The sequence below is a fragment of the Besnoitia besnoiti genome, chromosome I (genome assembly GCF_002563875.1).
Source record: "Besnoitia besnoiti strain Bb-Ger1 chromosome I, whole genome shotgun sequence".
In the NCBI taxonomy this organism is placed as follows: Eukaryota; Apicomplexa; class Conoidasida; order Eucoccidiorida; family Sarcocystidae; genus Besnoitia; species Besnoitia besnoiti.
In genome coordinates this window covers 6345972-6367413 of record NC_042356.1, presented here as the reverse complement: position 1 = coordinate 6367413, position 21442 = coordinate 6345972, and the positions used below count along the sequence as shown (strand labels likewise).

Here is a 21442-nt window from a genome sequence, read left to right as displayed (position 1 = left end):
GTCCCCCCTCTGCGCTCAGATGCCGCGACTCAGATGCACTCAGGAGCTCGTCCGCGGTACGGCGTGATCGCGCAAGGACTACTTTTTCTTGTCCAAAATCTCTTCTAAAGAGATCCGTTCCAAAACCCTGCCTGCGCGCATGAGTCATCAGCTGTCGTGTGTGTGTGTCAAGCTGATTTCCCCGTCCACTCGAGTTCGACTACTGCCGCCTTTCTTATCCCATTTGACCGGCTGTCTCCGCCGCGGTTCATGCCACACTTTGAGTTTCATGTCTCTTTGGCTCGCTGGGTGTCCAGTCGCCAGCACGCCGCTCCGCATCCCTCCTTTCTACAGAGTGACCGTTGTGTTGCTTTCTGTGGGCACTCCGCAGTTTTCTCCCAAACTTTAAGCAGCAGCGCGACGGGCCGCCGCCTCCTCTCATATTTTGCGCGCCACGCCCACATTTGGCGTTTCCGTTGCCGCGTTCACAGGGGACTGCTCGCCACTTAGCCCAGCACGATGGAACCTGTGTCTGACGGCATCGCCCACTTTTTCTCTGCCTCGAGGACACTGGCCGATTGCCACCGTGGCAATCGCCGAGGAGATTTGAAGCAGGCGAGATCCACCAGCCAGCAGCAGGCACCGCGGAGCTCTGTCAGGGCATCTCTCGCGTGAAGTGCGTCGCTTGATGATTATGCTGCACTCTGTTTCTTGCATGCACGCTGAGGAAACCAACGTGCTTCGTGGCGCAAGTATTCAGCCTCCCCGAGATGGCGCTGCGGACCTTCGTACGCGCGTCGCCCGCCGGTGGCTATCCGGTGTCGTCGCGGCTGTGCGCCACTCGCGGGCTTTGCGCTGCGGTATCTCACCGACGAGGAGGAGGACGCAGCTGTAAAACAGGCGCGAGTCAACCGAAGGATGCGCGGACGGCGCAGCCGTTGCGCCCTTCTGAGCCTCTGGAGAACAAAACGCGATACGTCACGAACACCTTCTCCTGCGCAGCAGCGGAAGACGAATCTGACTTCTCCTCCAGTTTGGATTCGCGGTCCTTTTATCCACGAGCTTGGCTGGGAGGGCCTCAAACGGAGCCCGTCCGAGTGATTCCCACGGCTGCTGCTCCTCGTGCTCCCTCTGCGTCTGTCCATTCTTCTGTCTCTGCTTCAATCTTGAGTCTTGTAGATAACCCATCACTGACCGAGGCGCCGGACCTTTCCCACACTGCCCTTCCGTTGAGATACCCGACTCCATGGCGCACTCACCAGCCTCCTCATGCCGCGCAGCATGGTACTTCTGCAGGGGAACAGCCTTCGCCGAACGACGCTACCTCGAGAGTAGACGCCTACGAAGAAATCCCCACAACAGACTCGGGTGTCTCTTCACAGGCAATGTCCACGTTTCCGACGGCTGCTTCCGATGGACCCAGCGGGAGGCCGCCTTCCGCGGACACCGCTGGACAGGGACTTGCCGCAGCTTCCGCGAATGCGTTGAAAGGACGAGGGGTATATTCTGCGTCTGAGGACAGGACGTGCGCTGCAGGGAAGCAGCCGGAAGGACGCTTCGCGTCTTTGGCGGCAGAGGAACTCTCTGACGAATACAGGGAAGAGGAACACTTTCCTGTCACAGCCGTCAGTCAGACTGAGAGTTTGCAGGTGCGGCGGGACGGCGCACCTCTGTATGCGGAGCTGTACGCACAGCGGCTGGCTGTGACGCCGCTGACGAGCTCTGAAGAAAACGCTGTTCTTAAAGCGTGGACAGAGCTATTCGAAGAGAAAGCTCTTTGCGCGCATCTTCAGAAGGTTTGGGGAATTCCCCTGTTCTTCCTCCGGCATCCGGCGCTTCAGCGCGAAGCGCTTTCGTACCTCAAGACAGAGCTCGAGAGCCTCGCTTCACGAGACCCCAATTCGGAGCCGTCTGCTGGAGACCGGAGGAACGACAACGAGTTCACGCTGGACACAGGAGCTGCAGAGACAGCCGCGCGCGAGCCGGAGACAGCCCGCCCTCCCCTTCGCAGGCAGCAGTCGTTCTACTTTGAACATGAGGATGCAATCCCTGGTTTACACGCGGCCAACGCTCGGAGGGGCGGGCGCCCGCCGATGATGATCGCTGCGGAAGACTGTCTGACGGATTCTTGCAGCGGCGAAGATGAGCCACACAGCCTTCGTGATCGCCAGCTCCGCTTTCTTCTTCAGCAACTCCGTCTCGTAGCGTCCGGCGGAGTGCCTGCGCTCGAAACAACTCCCAGGACCACAGTGGCCGAGCGGTGTGGCACCCCCAACACTCAGCGGCCTTCCGACGGTCACACGCTCTCGGACCGGCCGGGGGTGTGCGGAGAAACGTACAAACTGGTGCGTGCGAAGGGAAGGAAAAAGCGAACCCGATTCTTTTAGTGATGGTGGAGACATGCGTCGCCGCTGCGTGTGACAGGTGCACGTAGAGGAGGGCCCTGAGAGGACGCCAGGTTTCCTGCTGTCGAGAGGATTTTCAGTTGAGACTGGAACAAACGTGTGCGCAAGCTAGAAGGATGCTTCATCACCCCACACCCTCGCTGCGTCGCAGTCTCTGCGCGCCTCGCTCGTTGCTGTTTTTGCCGTGTATTGTCTACTCTTCTCAAGGCGTGTGTGCCCACGAGGTGCGCTCTGGCCGCGCTTCTCCGACTCCGCTTCTCTCAATTCCAATCGCGATGCCGACAGCCTCTTCTTTGTGGCTGGCGCGCCTGCAGCTGCGCGCACTAAGCCGAGCTGAACGAACGACCGGAGGGGGAGCAGAATCCAACTCGATGGGCATCCGAGGGACAGACGGCCTGCCCCAGCTCAAGCCCGCTGAGGCCGGCAGATACGCACCCGTGTTGGCTCTCGCGCGTCTTTTTCTGGCGGACAAACACGCTGACCTGTTGCTTCTGTTCCAGAACCTCCGGCGGCTTGCGGTGAGTTGGCTTTTCTCTTATCGCTGCGTCTCGTCGCTCTTAGGTCTGCACGGCCTTTCCCTGCTTCTCGCTGCCGAGTAACGTTCTGCCGTCGGGCTTACACAGGAGGACATGCGTTTCAATACAGCGCCGCATCGCGACGGAGAGAGCCACATGGAAGCAGGACGAGAGGCCATCAAGGAGTCTTCTTTTTCTCGCCTCTGACGGAGGGCGGGACCCCGAGGGTGAACTTGAATCATCTTCGCAATCTGCTGCGCGGTTTTTGCGCCTCTTTGTCTTCCGGCTGCAGGATCTGCGAGGTCCGTCCAGACTGTTCCCCTCGGCTCGCCAAGTCCCGCGTCACATCTGCGCACACGTCGGGCCTCCAAACAGCGGGAAAACCGCGGGCGCCGTGGAGGCCCTGGTGAACGCCTCGACAGGCTGCTACCTCGCACCCCTCCGCCTCCTCGCCTGGGAGGTCTACGTGAAGCTAAAGAAGGCGGGGAAGCGTGTGGCGCTCGTCACGGGACAGGAACGCCACGTGTGCCCGGTTCGTCTCCTGGCGGCGGCGCGCTGTCTCCACACATGCGCCTGCCTGCCTCTCTCAGCTTGCAGCTGCGAAGCAAAAACACTCGCCACGTTCAGACAGACAGCGGGCTTGCGCGAGGAGTGAAGCAGACCTGTGAGATCCGCTCTGATTCGGCTCCTGCACGCCTTACGATCCGCTCTGCCAGCGCGCCCACAAATCGGCTGTTTTTCGTTCCCCTCCCCCGGGCGCTGATCTGCGCGCACTGCTTGCATTCAGTCGCTTCGTGGCAGACAGACTTGCAGCTTCCTGTGGAGTGCGCGGCTTTTGTGAGACAGCGCCTGCGAGTGACGAGAAGGTCCGCTGCGAAGCGAGAGGACCTTCTCGCGGCCCTCCGCGGCGCGGGCGCCTTCCCACAGCGGACTGTTTGAAAGAGAGATAAAGGCAGACGGCTTCCGCTTTTCCCAGGCTGCAGTGCTCCCGCGACTCTCGAGGCGGGTCCTGAGGCTACGAGGACGCCCTGAGGCCCTGCACGCCCGCCCCACATCCGCTGCTGCGCTTTGAATTCGCAGGACTGGACGCACCTGTGCTGCACTGTTGAAATCGCCCCTCTCGATCGACGCTTCACCTGCGCCGTCCTGGATGAGGCGCAGCTCCTCGCCAACTCTCAACGCGGAGATGCCTGGACGAACGCGCTTCTCGGCATGCAGGTGGGAGACCGGGTCCTCTTCGTCTGGGCGTTAGGATCCTTCTCGATCTACCCGTTTAAACGCTGAGTTCTGGGCTTCTATGTGCTCTGGTGATAGTGCGCTTCATCAACGTCTATCCCGGTTCTTCGGCCCCTCTGCGCTCCGGCGGACTCGCTTTCGGTGTTTGTTTCCGTCGCTTGCTGGGTACCCACGTTCGCAAGTCTATCGTCGTTTCCTTCCGGGGTCCGGCGCGTCGTCAAAGCGAGAGGCGCGCAGCGCTCTGCACGAGGAGCGTCGCAAAGGGGCAGCTGAATGGAAGTAGAGACACGACGAGATTTTTAGTGGAAACTCAGAGAGATAATCAGCGGGTCGCACGAGGGGGGAGGGACGGGGGGCCGGGGGGGGAGGGGGGAGGAGGGGAGAATGGGGGAAGGAAAGCTGGAGTCCTGGCATGTACTTCCGAAACTCCACCACGTATGTTTGCACGCCATATATATTTACTTATATATATATATATATATATATATATATATATATATATATATATATATATAGGGTTTAGGGTTTATATATATATATATATATATATGCTTCGATTGCCGTGGCGCTCGGTCGCGTGTCTACTCTGCCTTGTCTTCGCGTCCAAACGCCCAGAATGCCCAATCCCCTTAATTTGGTGAAAGTCCGGCGAGAATCAAAACGAAGAAAGCATCTGTGTCGCAAACTTTGCGTTAGGCTAGCAGGACACCTATGTCGCCCAGCTGCGCTGTCGCGTGTGGATGCAGCAGGCCTCTTCTGGCTTCGTATCGCCGTCGTTCCCTCAGTGCTCGCTCACGTGTATCTTTCTTTGTTTCGTTGCACTGTGTTATTTCTCTTCTTTCCAGGCAGACGAACTCCACGTTTGCAGCGAAGCGCGCGCAGCGCCTCTGGTAGAAAAACTTGCCACGGCGTGTGCGGACAGGTTCACCATTCGGCGGTACGAGCGGCTCTCTCCCCTTCGCGTAAGCTCAGACAAAAACTCTTTTCTGCGAGAACGTGCTGCGGCACGAATCACGTAACTTGCACGTGCATCGTCTTCATAGGCCACGCGACACCACCTGGGTATGCCGTGACCCAAAAGCAAAGTTAAGCGTATCAAGAAATACATACATAAATACAATAAATACACAGATACACATACAGGTATATCGGTGTACGCATGTACTTAGTTAAGTGGATGCAGGCCATAGTGCCAGGAGCCATCCAGGCTCTCCACCCCACAAAGACGCCGGTTGCCTGCAGGTCTCACTCAATTGAAGACCCCACACTCATCTCTTTTCCTTTTTTTTCTCCGGCGGTCGCTCGCTCATTGCCTAGCCAGACGGGCGGCGGCTCTAATCGCGCAACCAGAGAATCCCGCCTTTCAGCACTGCCGTTTTCACGCCTGCTTCTGTCTTCCCCCAGGTCCTCGGCACCTTTCTTTTCGCACCCTTTCTGTCTCTTGCTCGCTGATTTGCATGAGCAACTTTTCCTGCGTTTGAGTTCTTCGTGTGGGTGTAGAGTCGCCCACTGCTAACCCGCTTTCTTTCTGCGCGTCTGCACAGGTAGACGACCGGCCTCTTGCGCGACTGGAAGATCTCCGTACAGGAGACTGTTTGCTGTGCTTCACGCGAGTCGACGTCCTGCGACTCAAGCGGAAGCTAGAGGGCCTCGGCTTTGACGTTTGCGCGGTGTACGGACACCTGCCGCCGTCTGTCAAACAGCGCCAGGCGCGCAAGTTTAATGCAGCCGTTGCGGAGGCGGTTGCCGCAGAGGCGGCTGCTGCTGAGGCGACGGGAGAGGCGTGGATGTCTCAGGTGTCTCAGGGCGCACTCAAGAATCCGCAGGGAGAAGGCGAGGCGCCCGCTGGCCTGTGGCCGCTCGGTGACGAGCGGCCAGCTGACGCAAGGGCGCTGGAGGCCCACTCCGCAGCAGCAGACGCTTCGCGTGAGTCGCATTCTCTCCTCCGTGTCCTCCGCGATCTCCGCCCGGGGAGCACGTCGCCTTCGTTTCTGGAGTCCACCCCCACAGCGACACCTCCGCCGCCCTCGACTGGTTCTCGTCTCCTGTCCCCCGGCGACCGTGCGCGCCGCCGGACTGTTTTGATTTCAACCGACGCGGTTGGCATGGGTCTGAACCTAGAGATTCGCCGAGTGGTTTTCTGGAAGATGAGCAAGTTCTCTGGAAGCGCCAAGAGGCCGCTCACCGTCGCGGAGCTTCGACAGCTGGGCGGCCGCGCTGGCAGACGGGGAAGACTCTTCGGCGAGGAAGGCGGACGAGTCAGTTGCATGGAGGGAGAGGACTTCCATCGACTCACACAGGCTTTCGATGGTAAGGCGACGCGCGTGCCCAGCCCCAACGGCTACGCACGTATATACACTCGCACTGGCCTGAGGAATAGGCCTTTGATCTGAGTTTGAGGGTGATTTACTTCCGTCCTCGGTTCTCTCTGCCTGTCGGCCCTGGCGCTTGCTTATGCGTTGTATCGGCTCAAAAGCGCGGCATGAGCTGCTGTTGGACGCGGGAGGAGGAATGGGGGGGGACGGGGGGAGAAGCTTACACTCGCCCGGTCGGTCGCTTTCAGGAGCTCTCTGGTTCCTACCGTTATCGCCCTGATTTCCACAGCCGGCTGAGACGCTGCTGCACTCGAGGGGGAGTCGGCGGACTTCTTCTCGCTTACTGCCGCGAACGCTTAGCTTCTCTTCTCTGTGCCTTGCTCGCATTCGTTTTCGTCCTTTGCGCGGATGGGTCCCTCCTTCGTGTGCCTCAGCTGAGCGCGTCGCGTCCGCCACGAACCGTGCATGACCGTTTGCACGTTCTAAGCCCTACACCCTCCATATGCTCCACGTCTGGCTTTTTGTTCGGATGAGCGAGGCATCGACGAGAAGCCGAATACATAGCCAGGCTCCCTAACTGACGGTTTGCGTCGGTCTTCTGCGCCTTGTTTCTTACAGACTCGTCGCCTATCCCGCCTCTGAAGCAGGCCGCGCTGCTGCCCTCAGTGCGACAGCTGCTGCTGTTCTGTGACGAGCTGAAGCGCTCGGGCCTCGCCGGTCCGCGAGGGATCGTCGGCGCGTCTCCCAGCTCGCCCAGCGGCTTCGCGTCTGCGCACCTCGGCAAGTTCTACGAGGAAGCGTTGCAACTGTAAGCTCCAGGGGAGGAGAGACACTTGGGGTTGACGGCACAGCTCGCGGCGAGAGGAAGTCAAGCAGCAGGAGAGACCTCGCAGCCCCGCGAGCGAAGACGAAAAATAATCTGTCTGCTCCAGTCCGTGTCGTGGCTAGAGCATCACGCTGCCCCCACGCGCCTCGCCACTTGCCCGCGTTTTTGGCTGGCGTCGCGGAGGGTTGTTGCGCCTCGAAACGATAGGAGGAGAGGGAACTTGAAACGAGGCAGGTTGCTGGGGCTTACCAAGCGTGCCTAGACGCCCACATGCCCGCGCGGTCTATGGAACGTCGACTTAGGCACAGCTCGTTGGCAACACAAACCCGCCGTCCTCTGTGCGTCTTGTATTGGCGCGCGTACGCGCCTTGGCTCTCGCGGAGTTCTGGTCGCGCGGCCGCCAGTCTCTGCAGGCCGGGCCTGTTCGCTGGCGCCTTCTGCACCCGCTGCCGGTGTCTATGTGTCTGCTATCTCCGTTCTCCTTCTCTGGTGTTTTTTCTTGTTTTTCCAAGGTTCTGCGACCTGGTCAGGGTCGACGCCGATTTCTTCGTTCCCCTGCACAAACTGAACCGCATGCTTACGGTGCTGCATGCCCTGTCAGACATTCCGCTCTCGCGTCAGCAGCGGTTCACGTTCGCGCTCGCCCCCCTTCCTGTGGCGGCGCCGGCTGCCTTTCTGAAGGACAGCTCGCGAAAGCGACGGCCGCAGCCCGCGGGCGAGCCCGCCGCAGCCGGCGCCACTGGGTGCTCAGAGCTCGAGGGGGATCAGGAGGATCCTGCGGCGGCAGCGGCGGAGGCGGGCGAGCAGGCGGAGCCCGACGAGGAGGAGGACGCGTGGCTCATAGCGGAGGCTGAGCAAGGCATTTTTTTTAAACGAGTAGATGACGAGGGACTCGCACTGGCCGCCGGCCTTGGCGCCGGGCTGTCGCCACTCGTCCTCGGGGCAGTGAGAACCTTCGCCGTGCTGCTCAGCTCGTGCGGCGTGGCGCCCCTTCCGCAGGATCTCCGCTTCTGCGGCTACGCGGCCTGCGGCGCTGCGCACGCAGAAGGGAACCGCGAAACAGGAGGCGGGGTAGGAGACGCTGCATCTGACCCGAGGAGTGCGCGCGGGTCTGGGGAGGCGGTGGAGACTGGCGGCGCGTCGCTGCTGAATCCGGGGCAGACAGAGGTGCGAGAGACCTTGGAGGCTTCGACGCTGCTGCGCGCCTGTGGCGAGTCGCCGTCTTTTCAGGCGTCGTTGATGGCGTCCCTCGGCTCCGCCAGCGGCGAGGAAGTCGGGGACGCAGACCTCCGAGACCTGGAGGAGCGGCTGAGCCAACTGGAGCAGCTTTACCAGATTTTGGACCTGTATCGTTGGCTCTCGTTCAAGTACCCGCACGCGTTTCTTGATGCGTCCCTGGCCACGGAGTCTCAGCGGCATCTGACGGCGGCGATAGAGTCGCATCTCACGAGAGTTTCAGATCCCAGTCCCGCCCTCGCAGGTATGCAGCAGCTTCACCCTGAGAGCGGGTGTCACTCACGCGAGGCCGGTGAACTTGGCCTGGATCAGCGACAGGCTCTGCGTGCGCTGTCTGCTTCGTCTGCACTGCGCGTCAGCGCAGCCGGGAGGGACAGCGACTTCTTTGCAGCGCTGACTCGAGACAAGACCGGCCTCGCGCATGACGCCTTCCTTCACTTACGCCACGTGGAAGCAGACGGCGGGGGTGGCGGGTCGCTGCCTGGCAAGCACGATCCCCTCCTCGCTCTGCTTGCGGCCTCGGCCGTTGGAAGGCAGCTTTTTGACGGGGCGAGCAACCCAGGTCGCGCGTTCTCCGAGGCAGTTCAGGGTCTCCTAGAAGAGGGGCGGAGCCGCGGCATGCCGCCCGCGAATGGCTGCATGCCGACCGCGATGTGCTGCATGCCCCCTGCAGATGCTGCGTGCCCACCAGAGCGAGAAAACGACGCGAGGCGAACGGAGGGGCTACCCTTCTGCGTCGACGTGCGAGCCACAGTGGCGACCCCACATGCCACAGCCCGAATGCCGCAGCCGCAGGAGAGAGGCGACGCGTGCGGCAAAGCCGACGCAGAAACTGAGACAGAAAGAGGCCGAAAGCGAGTGGGGAGAGTCGAGTTGGAGCTAGACAGGCTCGACGAAAGCCGCAAAGAAGGGCGAGTCGATGCCAGCGGCGGAGGCCAAGTTGCCGCGAAGGAAAAGGGCACCCTGGAGGACGTGTGGGTTGAGACCCGCCCGCTGGGAAATAGTAGGGAAAATGCGTCGAAATTGAGTCGCCTCCTGCGGGAGATTTCTGCGCTGACCTGTGTGAACGAGTCCGAGGCCGAAAAAACGTTGGAGGAGGTCGTGCTGCGCTTAAGATCACGTAGCCACGTAGACGCCCCCACCGAAAGCAAGAGAATCGATTAGAGGACCGACCGGGAAACAGGCGGGGATAGGCGCGACCTTCGGCCCACCAGACGGCCGAAGCGGCGAGTAGTCACCTTTCTCAAGATGCTGGCTGGTGTCGGGGAGGAGATGCAGGAAGGGCAAAGTCTTGAGTTGCCTGAGGCTCTTTCACTTCGCGTACCCTCTCGCGCACGTTCTCAGCCTCACCAAAGAGGAGCTCGAAAAAGACGCAGCGCGGCACGCGTCGCGTTACAATAGCCGACGGGGGAATTGAACGCCGATGCTGCGCGGCTGAACGCAAGCACCCCCCGCATCCTGAACTTTAGAAGCGTCTCGGTGTACGTTCACCGGAATTTCGTGGCCGGTGCGTCCAGTAGGCATCCAGCGTTTGTGTACTCAATTATATATATATATATATATATATATAGGTATATATTTGGGATGCTCAGGCGCGCTGGATGCATCCGCGTTTAGTCGGATACTTACCAAGCTCAAGGGACTTTTTATAATTAGCCCAGCGTATGCGAAGAACCGCCACTCAGGTATATTTTGAAAACCACCGTCAAGTTTACCTTTGACGATCGAGCCAGCCAGGAAGCTTGCGTTCTTTGACGTCCTCGGCACGGCATTCTCCGCTGGACGCGTGAATGCTCGTTGCTACGTGCCTTTCTTTCGGTCTTTTGTCTTGCGAAGAAACGCTCAACCTTGAACTCGTGTGATTTTGGAGGAAAGGCCGCAACAAGCACTCGCCACAGACGACATACTCTCTCCGGTGAAGAAGCGGAAGCCGCTCATCAACACAGAGCTTCACCAGGCCGTTTCCTTAACGCTCGACAGCATAGCCACATGCGATCAAGAGACTCTGCATCGCTCTGCGGAGCAACGCCACAGACAAACGACCCGGTTGGCTGGCCCCTTTTACGCACGTCCGGCTGCAGGCAAAAGCGTCTTTGTACGCAACCACCAGCGACGCTGGCGGCGAGGCGTAGTAGACGCGCGCCCACAGTGAGCGTGGACGTGTGAATGCTTGTGTACGTGCATCTTCTGCATGTATAAATGAGTATGAGGAGGCTAAGAACGTCTATTCGCGTGGGTATCCCGCTACACATCCTGCCAAATGGGAACCATGTGTTGGCGGGCCGTTACGCTTGCCTCCGTAGCTTCCACGTGCGAGTCTCTGGTCGTTCTCGCACGCTTCACGGCAATCGTGGCGACGTTAGAGGTTTGGGACAAACCGTAAAGTTTGCGAGAAGTTGTCAAGTTGCGACAGATCCATATCCTTCAACGACAATAACCGAATTAGTCAAAAACGAACTCCCGGTCAGGACAGCGACTCACAAAAACGGGACAAGGAGACAACACAAAGGGGCGACGAAAGGGGACTACAGACTCGAGGCCGCGAGAGTCACAGCAGCCTGCGGGAAAAAAGAGCGCGTTTCTAGAGTTCTGTACATGTTAAGATAACGCCGTCTCGGACAGCCGTCCGCCGGGAATACGGCTACGCGCTTGCCCTAGATAAATTATGCTGGCAAAAAAGACAGGTACCTTGAAGACGGTACATCAGAATACATGGGCAGTGCATAGCCTGTGAGGCTCTGAAAGGCTCGAGGCCCGGCGCTGTGTGGAGAGCGTTCCCTGATCGAGCTGGGAAAACAATTTGTGTTGGACCTGATTCGAGCAACTGAGGTGCGCTGTCGCACCGCCTACGCAAGCCTCCCGAGGACATCCGCGACAACAGCCGCGACAGTCTCCGAGGGAAGGCTGCTTCCTGACGCCTGCGCCGGACAAGGGCCTTCTGGGATTCTAGGCATGCCCTTCGGATTTTCTCGTGAGGCGCTTGAGCAACCTGCTGCGAGGCTCCGAATCTCGACGATGTGGCCATCGGGGCGAAGAACGACAAGCAGGTCGTCCAGTGGGATCCCGGCGGCGTTCCCCTGGACGTTCGCGTCTCGCAGTTTCTGAAGGAAGTTCTCTGAAGCAAAGGAGAAACAAAGCACAAGTACAACCACAGCGCAGAGCCCTAGTGTAGTCCATTTACAAGCCACTGCTGCTCAGGACAAGCTAACCAGTCTTCGTTCACCAACTTTGCACAAGCCAGCCTTCGGTGTACATACACAACACTATGTCAGCCTTCGACAAGCATGACTACACAAATGATCGCTTCCGGGTTGCCATTTCCTTCGTCTCTTACCTCGCGTGGCCTGCGGGCTCCACAGCCACCTCACGCCCTTCACCTGCTCGGCATTGCGTTGCACTGAGGCGTCAGCCTTCCGTGTTTTGTGAGGCCGCTTCTGCTTGCCGTCGGCCCCTGAGGCAGCCAGCGGACTGCGGCCGAGGCGCGCGAGATCGGCACCGTCGAGCACGAAAGGCCGCCGGTCAACCGCGATCGCCTCTGCGCCTGGGCAGAGCGCGGCACTGTCACTGGAGCTCTCCCAGCATGCACAGAACGCCGCACGGAAGTCTCGTTCCTCAGCCGGAAGCGGGTCACCGCGGCCAGCAGAAGACGGTGAGGCCGACGAAGGGACTGCGGGTTGCAGCGCGACAAGGCTGCGTGCTCGGAGAGCGTCCGCGAGCACATCGAGGTGCCGCGAAGAGAACACAAGGAAACAGTACGCGCAGGGCGGGTCGTGGAGAAGCGGGATCTCGACCGTAGACAAGCGGAAGACTGCAGAGTACAAATCAGTTGCCAGTAAAAAAATGTATGGGATCACACCAGCTCACTGAGGAAGGGGAAAAACAGAGGGACTCTTCCCAGTGTTCCTTAGTTTCCGCTCACGCCAGTGGGGATCTGGTAGTGGGCGGCGATTTCCTTTTTGTCGCATATCTCGATGGGAGCGCCTGTGTGGCCCCCCGTCTCATTCGCAGAGCCACCTTAGGCGGAAGCTCTGTCGCCTTTGCTTCAAAATCCCGTTCGTTTCGTGATACTCGAAGATGGCTTATAACACTCTGGTAAATCACTGGGCAGAAAACAAAGCGCGCACACACACCCCACTACGTGGGCTGCGAAGGGCATGAGAACCTATCTGAAGCATCAGCCAAAGAGAGAAGCCTCACCCGACTCTTGCGGCACCGGCGCTTCATTGACCGGCGTCCGAGGCGACGCAGGCGAGGAGGCGTAAACCCACACATGGGGCATGCGGCAGCCCCGCCAGCTGGACGGAAGGTATCGCAGGGGCGACTGAGAGACCTGAAGAGCATACAGCGAGGGCATGACAGAGCAGTGGGAACGGCGCAATTGGGGATAAGCCCACTATGTAAACAGAATGATCGAACCCACGCTGTCTCACCGACACGAAGAAGTACACTAAACCCTAAACCCTCGCTGCTACATACATGTCAAACACGCGCACGCGTACGTATGCAAGCGGGAAGACGAAAACGCGGGCGAACCAGAGGTGAAAGGCGAGGAAGCAGCGAGAGGCGTTCGCGACTCAGCTTATCGCGGCCGGGGCGCGTGGCTGCCTCCTGACTGACCATGACGTAGGGGCGAGAAGCCTCTGCTTCTTGGCCTTCGCTTGTCGGGCGCCGATAAACCTGGGAAGACGTGTACGCGTACGCGAGATCGGCACCAGGGTAGCGCAGACTCAAGTTTCGATTCTCATCTCGAAGAATCGCCTTGACTGCCTCGACGCGCTCCTCCCATAGCTGAGGCAGCCACTGGCGGCTGAGCAGCATCTGCAAACAGAACCAAACTGGGGGAATAGTGGTCTGTGTGCACCTCTCACGTGACAAGATAGAGCGGCACGAGCGCCGCGGCCTTTCGAGAGGCCAACGAAGCCAAACGCGGGAAGCACAGTCCGCTTCTCGCAACCCGTGCTGGAGAGGCACGCGTAGCGACCTCCGCCGGTCAGCCACGAAAACGCCGCCACAGGTCCTCGGTGTCTGTAGGGCCGCACCCAGAGCGACGCATCCAGCTCTCTGCATCCCGACACGCACACGTCTGGGTCTCGGTCTAGACGTGTGGAAATCGATATGCATCTTGCACATGAGTAGAGACATACGTAGAGACCTACAGGGCACGACAGGCAACAACAAGTCGCCATCGATCTTTACCTGCTTTCGGCCGGCCCTCAGGGCGAGCTGGAGGATCCGCTTGGCAGCGAGGACCGGCGCCTGCGCCAGGGACGGCGGACCAGCCGGCGGACGCGAAGCAGCTTGCGGTGCTTCGACATGCAACGGCAACGCCGAGCTCGGACGCGAGGCGCCGGACAGGAGCCGCGACACCATCTGAGCCGCCTTCTCCAGGATGGAGGAGAGGGCTTGGCCTGTGGCCCAGTCCAGCCCGAACTCCGACGGCGCGTTCAAACCTCGCCGGAAGTTGTCAATAGCCACGCCGCAGGTGTACTGAAACGCACAGACACACCCGCAGAGACGGGCAGTGAACGCCCTCGCAGGAGAGCAGGTGACGCTGCCACCACAACAGCAAAGCCGAGGAAAGCGGTTTCTCAAGGCGCCTCGCAAGCTGCCGCCATGGCTGATACCCGTCGCCGCAGCTGCGTCTGTGGGGCTCAGCCACGGCGAGCGCGGGGAGGGCACACGTGGGCAGTTTATGTCGATGACCACGCGAGGAACAAGCAAGCCTCCTTTTCCCCGAACTGCGTGCTAGGGTCACCGACTGCCTTACCGCTCTTTCACCAGCTTTCGTCTGCTCACTTTTGCAACTAGCCTTCTCTCTTCGTCGTAGCTCTGCAGCAGCCGCCGGGCGGTCTCCTCGCTCGCGTCCGCTCTGCCTGCGCGGCCCGCGCCGTCTCCGCACGGGTTCTTCGCGCCAGCCCCCTGTGTGCCTGCCAGGGCGCCCTCGCGAGGGAAAAAGGCCGCAGTCTTTCGATGGTAGAGCTGCCCGATGCGCCAGCCGAGGCCCAGGACATCCCCCATGCCGAGGTTCATGCCGAGTCCGCCGGCCGGAGGCAGTTGATGGGCTGCGTCTCCTACCAAGAGCACGCGCGGCAGGTCTGTTTGGCACGCCTCGTGGCTCTCGCCTCCCTGCGCCGCAGCAGCGCTGCGCGCGGAGTCCTCGCGCGCACCGTCGCCAGCGGCAGGCGGCAGGCGCCCAGTGAAGGCGTTTGACACCTTGGCGGCCATCGCCCAGCCGCGAGCCTCCACAATCCGCACGTCGCGGAGGCGGACCCCAGCGAGCTGGTGCACGATCTCCTCGCACACGTGAACAGGGAAGTCGTCCCGCGCAGCCTCGTGAGGCGCGAAGAAGGGAATGTGCGCCACGAACTCCCCGCGCTCTAGACTGTGGAGAACCACGACGCCAATCACATCCGCATTCATGACGTAGTACAGCATCGACGGCGGCGGCGAAGGATCCGAGCACACGCAGTCTGACGAGGACTCGGAGGTCGACGCGTAGCGTGCGGCGTCTTGATCCCGCAGGACCTCGTTGCTGCGAATGAGGGTCGCGAGGTGGCGAGAGACGAACGTGATGTTCACCAGACGCTGCAGGCAATCCGCGCCCTCTCGGTGGTAGCCTGGAAGCTGCGTCGCGACGGCCGAGCTCGCTCCGTCGCACGCGACGACGAACGCGCTGTCGATATGAATCACTTGGGGTTCGGCTTTGTTCTCCATGGCCCAAGTCAGGAGAGCGGACCTCATGAAGCGCTGCGGGCGAGGATCTGAGGCCACACGCCACGCTCACACAACACAGCTGCAAGGCGAGCGCTTGCCACACACACAGACAAAATGGGGCGATTTGCGTCGCTGCGGTTTTGAGGCTTAGGGAGCAAACGCGTGGCTTCCCAGCGTCACTCCCGCGTATCCGAGCTGTGGAGCTCGCCCCCTGTTTGGCGGCAAAGATGGGCACGCCGATACGTGGAGACACAAATGTCGGATTTCCTCGCGGCGCACAGCTGTCCCGCATAGGTGGATGCCACCCTCCTCTTGTGTGGAAACTAGAATGGCCATATGCCGCACCTCTGCTGGCGCGGACTAAGGCAGAGAAAAAAAACCGTCACTTTTTTAACGAGATCTGGGAAACAGGACTCATCGCTGCTGCCTCGACGGACAGGCTCTCCGCCTGCCGCTTCAGACGGCACGCAGACCAGAGCTGACCAGACACATTTCTCTCGAATTCGCTCACCTGAGGCGAACTCTCCACGCTCCGCCGAAAAATCGCGCTCAACCGTAGCGGAACCGAGCCATTTCGTTCGAAAGAGAACCTCCGGCAGGGCAGAGGAGGCAGCGGGAAAGGGGGAATCGGGGAGCGAATTCGGATGTTCGGAAGCGACCGGAGGCGCAGTCGCTGCCAGCAACGTTTGAGTCGATGAAGACATCCGCGCGAGAGAAGGGGCGGGCAAAGGCGACCAACGCGCCCCGAGGTCCGACATCGGTTTTTCTGCACTCCAGGTGACGAGACGAGCGTAAAGCAGCGGCAACAGAATATGCTGTGGGAGGTGAATGACGCGGCACGGGCTCTGACTTTCAAAGTACCTCGTTCTCCCGTCGGGCAAGCTGAACGTGTAGGCGTCTGAACAGGAACAAAACAGACCAGTTGCAGGATACACGCAAGAAGGCAGACTTGAAACGCCGCGCTGAGAAATCCCCCCCGTCATACACAGTGCGGTCCACGAAGAGAAAAACATGCATGTCTGCGTCACGGCTTCCGCATAATGGAGGCAGACATCTCTTTCTCCACCGACCCGTGCACTGGATGAACACACCAGGTTTACGCCCATTTCAGCGAACCACGCGCAGTGACTTCTCTTGCGGACGTGAGGGCATTCCAGAAAAGAGCACTGCTTCCGGCCTTAGATGCCGCACCCCGTCGGGGGCGTTCCAGGCTTGGAGCCGCTGAGTAGCATCGAACGCCCTGAGAAGGGGGAGGACGTACATGACTTGACGGCCGATTCGGCAGTCCACGAGCAGGGAGAGCTTCCTGATGAAGCGACTGGATGGCAGCCTGGAGCTCACCGCTGAAGTGATCGCGTGCGGCGATGTTGGGCTGCGGGTGGTCCTTGGAGGCCACGAGATGCGTGCAGTACGAGAAGTGCCTCCAGTCATTGAGCGAAGGAACTTCGTTCTCCAGCACCTCGTCCAGATGTCCGAACATTCTCCACACTGTGTGGAAGCGCGCCACATTGCATTCGCAAGTTAAGCCGGCAAGCTACCTGGCACGCTGCCCTCTCACACTGCACCATACTGCCGGTGAGTCTCGCCAACGAGAGTACGACAGCTAGTTCACCGTCAGACAACACGTGAGCTGAGTTAATCTCGCCTCGAGACAGTGTGGTCCCGATATATTCAAAGCGGACTCACAACGGCGAACCCGGAATCGGTATCGAGCGAGAGGCGGTCCTCGACACTGAGTCCAGGAGCGCGAGTATTGGTTGTCACCAAGAGTGTCGTCACGGTACGTATGTAGAAGATCTACTGAACCGTCCGGGTCTGTGTGAGAACGAAGCAAACGAGTGGAGGGCTGCGGCGTGGGAGAAACACCCGCTCCGCGTGCCCTGAGAACTCCCACATTCCTTCGCAGTTGTGGCTAACTTGCAGCATGCAAAGCAATATCTCTTGCTTATCAACGGCTCTCCAGGCCGACCAGCTCGTTCGCCCGTTGAGCCAGCAGTTGAGCTTCCTACCACCGTCAGGTTCCAAACAAATGCGGATGCGAACTCCGAAGTTCCCTTAACACTCACGCCGAATGGCACCTCCATCCACACAGAGCCTTTAGTGGTCACGCCGCGCTTAGCGAGTCACCTGCGGGGATCTCGCTGCTGCTGTGTTGCTGAGTAGCGTACCTTCCATGGATCTGCTGCTGCAGTAGTGAGCTCTGGGCTGGCAGCGGGCCTCCTCGTCGCGCTCCACAACGAGGAACGGGACGCGCATGCGGCGAAGAAGCAGCGCCAAAGAGAGCCCAATCGGCCCCGCGCCTACAATCAAAACTGGTGTGTACGCGTTCCCTTCGGAGGACAGCGCCTTGCACGTCTCCTCGGGAGGTTGAGACCCTCCTGTGCGCAGGCCGCCTGCCGCTGCCGCCGCTCCGTGCTGCAGAGGCACAGTGCTGAGATGCTGCCTCTGTCCGGGTTGAGTCACAAGCCGCGAACACAGCGAAATCTCCGCCTGCGCGTCTAGCCCCGCGGACACAAAAGGCGCGCCGGAAAGAGTCCGCGCTCTGCGCACGTTGGAAGGTGCGCAGGAGCGTCGAAGTAGAGTTCCAACGGCCTCTGCCTTGTGCCCGCTGGAAGGGGCTGCGGAGGGAGACGCGAGACTTGCGAGCCGGCGACGGGACTGGACGACAGATCCCGTTCTATTCTCGAGGCTGCACAACCACTGTACATTACGTAGAGGGAGCGAAGTATCTGCTTGTGAAGAACCCCGTAGAAACTGGTCCCTCCCACCGGGCTGCAGCATACACGCGTTACCCTCTCCTGACTTTGCAGGAAACAGCCCCGGGCGAATTATGGCAGCGCCGCCGCGCTGCCCTGCTAGAAATTTAGCCATCACTAGAGCAGGAGGTGACTCGCATGAATAAACAAACTCTGGGGCCTCCGCACGGCGCCGGGAGTTGATACACGAGATGTCGGGAAGGTTGACAGCGGCGTCTGGCCAAGTCCGCCGTTGCTGTTTTGCTCGAGCAGAGTCGTCAGGTCGTCAGGCTAGAAAAAGACTGCCGGAGGACTGGCAGAACTTTACGAAGGCAGAGGCACAGCAGGGAACCGCGTCCTACCCCCCAATTTTTGTCTAGCCGCGTCCTACCCCGCAGTATAGTCTCCCCTACGGCCGGCTGATGTGGTTTAGGACACGCGAAACTGGCGGCAGACTCTCGTCCGAGACACTACCACCATCAGATCTACTCTGGTTCATGATATTCCGGATCTCCTGTACACGATGAAGGGTATGGGTGCCAAGGATTTGAGCAGTGTCCAGGTCCAACGTGGTTCACAGGCGAACATGCGAGCAGCAGGAAACCTCCGTCGGTTGGGTGCGAACAAGGTGGTCATTGAGGTTCGGCTTTGAGGTCTGGTTCTAGCTGTGCCATGAACTAGGGTGGAGCCCGCCACGGGGGCGCTGCACACGTCCTGGACACTCGGTAGGTTTTTGCAAGAGTGATTCAGTCTTTTACCTAGACACGCTGGAAATGTTTGAGAAGATGTGCTGGGCAGATCGCTGACAGAGCGTCATAAGATAAAAACAGAAGACGCGCCTCGGAATATCCCGTTGCACCGGGCAAAGCGACTACTCAAACGGAATGCATGCTCCTTGCAACTTCAGCGGTTCGATGCCAGCAACAGAATTCCTGGCGGATGACGAAACTTCCATTCACAAAACACATGAACAGAGATCCAGGAAAAAGCAAGATATATGTATCCGCTCACACATCGCCTCCGTAGCTCAGCGCAATCGCCGGTTCACGCCTCCTACAGGAGACGGGCGCGCCTCCAACTTGAGCAGGTGGCGCTGTCGACTGGTGCCTTGAGCCAGCGTCGGAAGCGCCTGGAACGCACCCCGCATCGCCTTTTTATTTGACGGAGGGTATTTATTCGGTTTCCCTCTCTACTATGTGTTCTGACTCTTTGTCTTTGTAAGGCGGCAGATACGGGAATCAAAGAGAGTCGGGTGAGGCTTGAGGCTGGCTCGTAGTAGCCGTTCATGGGCAATAGCAGGGTTTCCGCCACCTGTGCCGCGATTTCTCCCTTTCCGGGCATTCAGGCAGCATCGCCACCCCCTGCAAAGCTGCAGAGGTGCAAGTATATCCGCTAATCACAAGCATGTGCATCTTTACAGGCAGACATACGCCTGCGCGGGTTGTCTTGTCGTCGCTCAGCCGCTGCCTTATTCTTAGGCAGCGCGATTCCGCACACAGCATGCCGCGAGGGCGAGCTGCGCACCGCGTCTTCGTGTAGTGTTGACGCAGCAAAGATATCCCTAGTAGTTTACACTCCTCAAAGACAAGCGTAGAACCCCCCCTGCGCGCGAATCCCAGATTCTTCCCCGTAACCAGCACAAAAAGCATTGAGAAGACCCCTTGAGACTTCTCAACTGCCGTAATGTTTATGATTTGCGTGATTGGTCGACGAGGCTTGCTTTTCTTCTCCACACGGGCGTGAACTCAGCTGGCGTCTTGTACGCAAACGTGGTGGGCGGAAGAATACAGCGCGACACACACGACAAAATTGTTCCAACAGAATTTGTTTGGAGACTTTCCTTGCACAGACGGCTGAGCAACACAACCGGCGACGTCTTTCTTGTTAGGTCTCTCCTTACCGGTAGTGGGAGGTCATTCTGATCCTGTTCACAGTGGAGCACACGGTGTCTTACTCGCGCATTCCTTGACTGCGCACGAAAAGGCACTACATTTCCGCGTCGTAGATTTCCTTATTCAGCCAGCTGCGTGTTTCTCCAAATTCCACGGATGTGGTTTGCCGCTCTTGCAGTTACTTCTAGTTTATTCCAAAGAACTGTGTGACTGTCGCTGTGCTTCCAGCAGCAGCAAGAGAAGCGAGGCGTTTTCGTTAGCCCTTTCTGGTTTCCCGTACTTACTCGGACCGTCTCTACCCTTTGTTTTCCTTTTGCGAAGATGTCGGCGGCCGTGGATGCGCAAGTTGTGCCTCTTGGAGGACAGCGGGTTCCCGAGGGTATGGAAGACCATGCTGACTGGCGTAACTTGCCTGTTGTCGACAAGAGTTCAGAACCCGGGAATCTCGGTGCTGCGTATGTGAAGGTTATGCAGCTGCGAAGTGAACTGGGGGAGATCAAGAAGTTGATCACGGCTGTCGCGCCCGCCGTTAAGAGCCTGATCTTTGAGAAAGACGCAGGTAAACACAGAGTTCTGCGGTGAAGTGCGGCTTTCTTGTGGCGAGTGGGCGTGCCTATGAGTTCATTTTCAGCTACACTGCAGTTCCTTCTATGAAAAGAGACTTTGGTTAAAGCGTGATGAGCCAAGCTCGATAAGGCAAGAGCAATTGTGTACCTTTGCGGTGGGACTGAAGCACAGAACAAATTGTACGTGTGACGAGGATTGCAGTCTCTGCCGTCCTCATTCGTCGTTTTCCACAGGTTACAGGCCAGTGAGGCCTCTAAGCATGAGAGTTACAGGTGAGAGTTCACCTTTTTGTTTCGTGTGCTGATTTGCGGCACCAGGTAACGAGGAACAAGCGTCAGCTTTCCAACAGCAGATGGAGGATCAACTTCAGGCGATTGAGAAGCGCGTCGAAACCGTTGGAAACCAGTTGCCGGCCGAGGCCGTGGAGGGCGCTGCCGCAGACCGCGCCGAGGGGTGGCTGTCAGAGGCGACAGAGGAAAAAGTAGAGATCCAGACGGAGAAGGCAGCTCAGTTGGCGCGAGACGTGGTTAAAGACAGCGCTGAGTTGTGCCGGACGTGCCTCGACGGCTCATCTCCCAGTGCGAAGGACCGATTCGGAGATTTCAACCTGAAGCTCAACACCTACACTCGCAAGCTGTTCTCCGAACAGGGCAAACTAATGGATGTGATGAAAACCATCCGCAAAGAGAAAAACCAGCAGGCCCAACCCGCTCAGTGAAGCTGTCAAGCTGTATGAGGCGAAGCGCTTGGGGAACCCAATGAAGACGATGGGCTTCAAACCAATTCGCTCGTGGGGATCTTCGCCCAGTGTGCCGAAACAGAACCACAGAGCGTAGACGCTTTTCCAGCATCCGAGTCTCAATGCCTGACCGCGTCACTTTGCATTTATGTAGACGCATGTGTCTTTGTTCTGAAATAGTATGAACAGAACCTGACCCAACTTCTTTTGTCAGTTGTCATTAACTTATCTCCGCTATTCCAGACGGATACAATTGTTGGCGGAATCAACTAGTCATTAAGCG

The 21442-nt window shown here is 59.1% G+C and overlaps 4 protein-coding genes across 4 annotated transcripts; 3 read left to right on the top strand and 1 right to left on the bottom strand.

Moving 5' to 3' along the window:
- Positions 1-749: 749 nt before the first annotated feature.
- BESB_009050 (uncharacterized protein) lies at positions 750-2366 on the top strand (the record flags this gene model as incomplete). Its single annotated transcript, XM_029359659.1, has 1 exon — positions 750-2366. One exon carries the CDS (start codon positions 750-752, stop codon positions 2364-2366), a length of 1617 nt encoding a protein of 538 aa, XP_029222572.1.
- Positions 2367-2659: 293 nt separating this feature from the next.
- BESB_009040 (uncharacterized protein) lies at positions 2660-9676 on the top strand (the record flags this gene model as incomplete). The annotated part of the gene is made up of 7 exons (XM_029359658.1): positions 2660-2902; positions 3192-3431; positions 3980-4117; positions 4981-5097; positions 5680-6445; positions 7069-7258; positions 7789-9676. 7 exons carry the CDS (start codon positions 2660-2662, stop codon positions 9674-9676), a joined length of 3582 nt encoding a protein of 1193 aa, XP_029222571.1.
- Positions 9677-11358: 1682 nt separating this feature from the next.
- On the bottom strand, positions 11359-18097 carry BESB_009030 (uncharacterized protein; the record flags this gene model as incomplete). Its single annotated transcript, XM_029359657.1, has 9 exons — positions 11359-11627; positions 11847-12320; positions 12710-12842; positions 13130-13330; positions 13709-13999; positions 14309-15273; positions 15738-16124; positions 16568-16714; positions 17395-18097. 9 exons carry the CDS (start codon positions 18095-18097, stop codon positions 11359-11361), a joined length of 3570 nt encoding a protein of 1189 aa, XP_029222570.1.
- A 2077-nt stretch (positions 18098-20174) lies between these two features.
- BESB_009020 (uncharacterized protein) lies at positions 20175-21138 on the top strand (the record flags this gene model as incomplete). The annotated part of the gene is made up of 2 exons (XM_029359656.1): positions 20175-20412; positions 20738-21138. 2 exons carry the CDS (start codon positions 20175-20177, stop codon positions 21136-21138), a joined length of 639 nt encoding a protein of 212 aa, XP_029222569.1.
- Between the last annotated feature and the right edge of the window lie 304 nt (positions 21139-21442).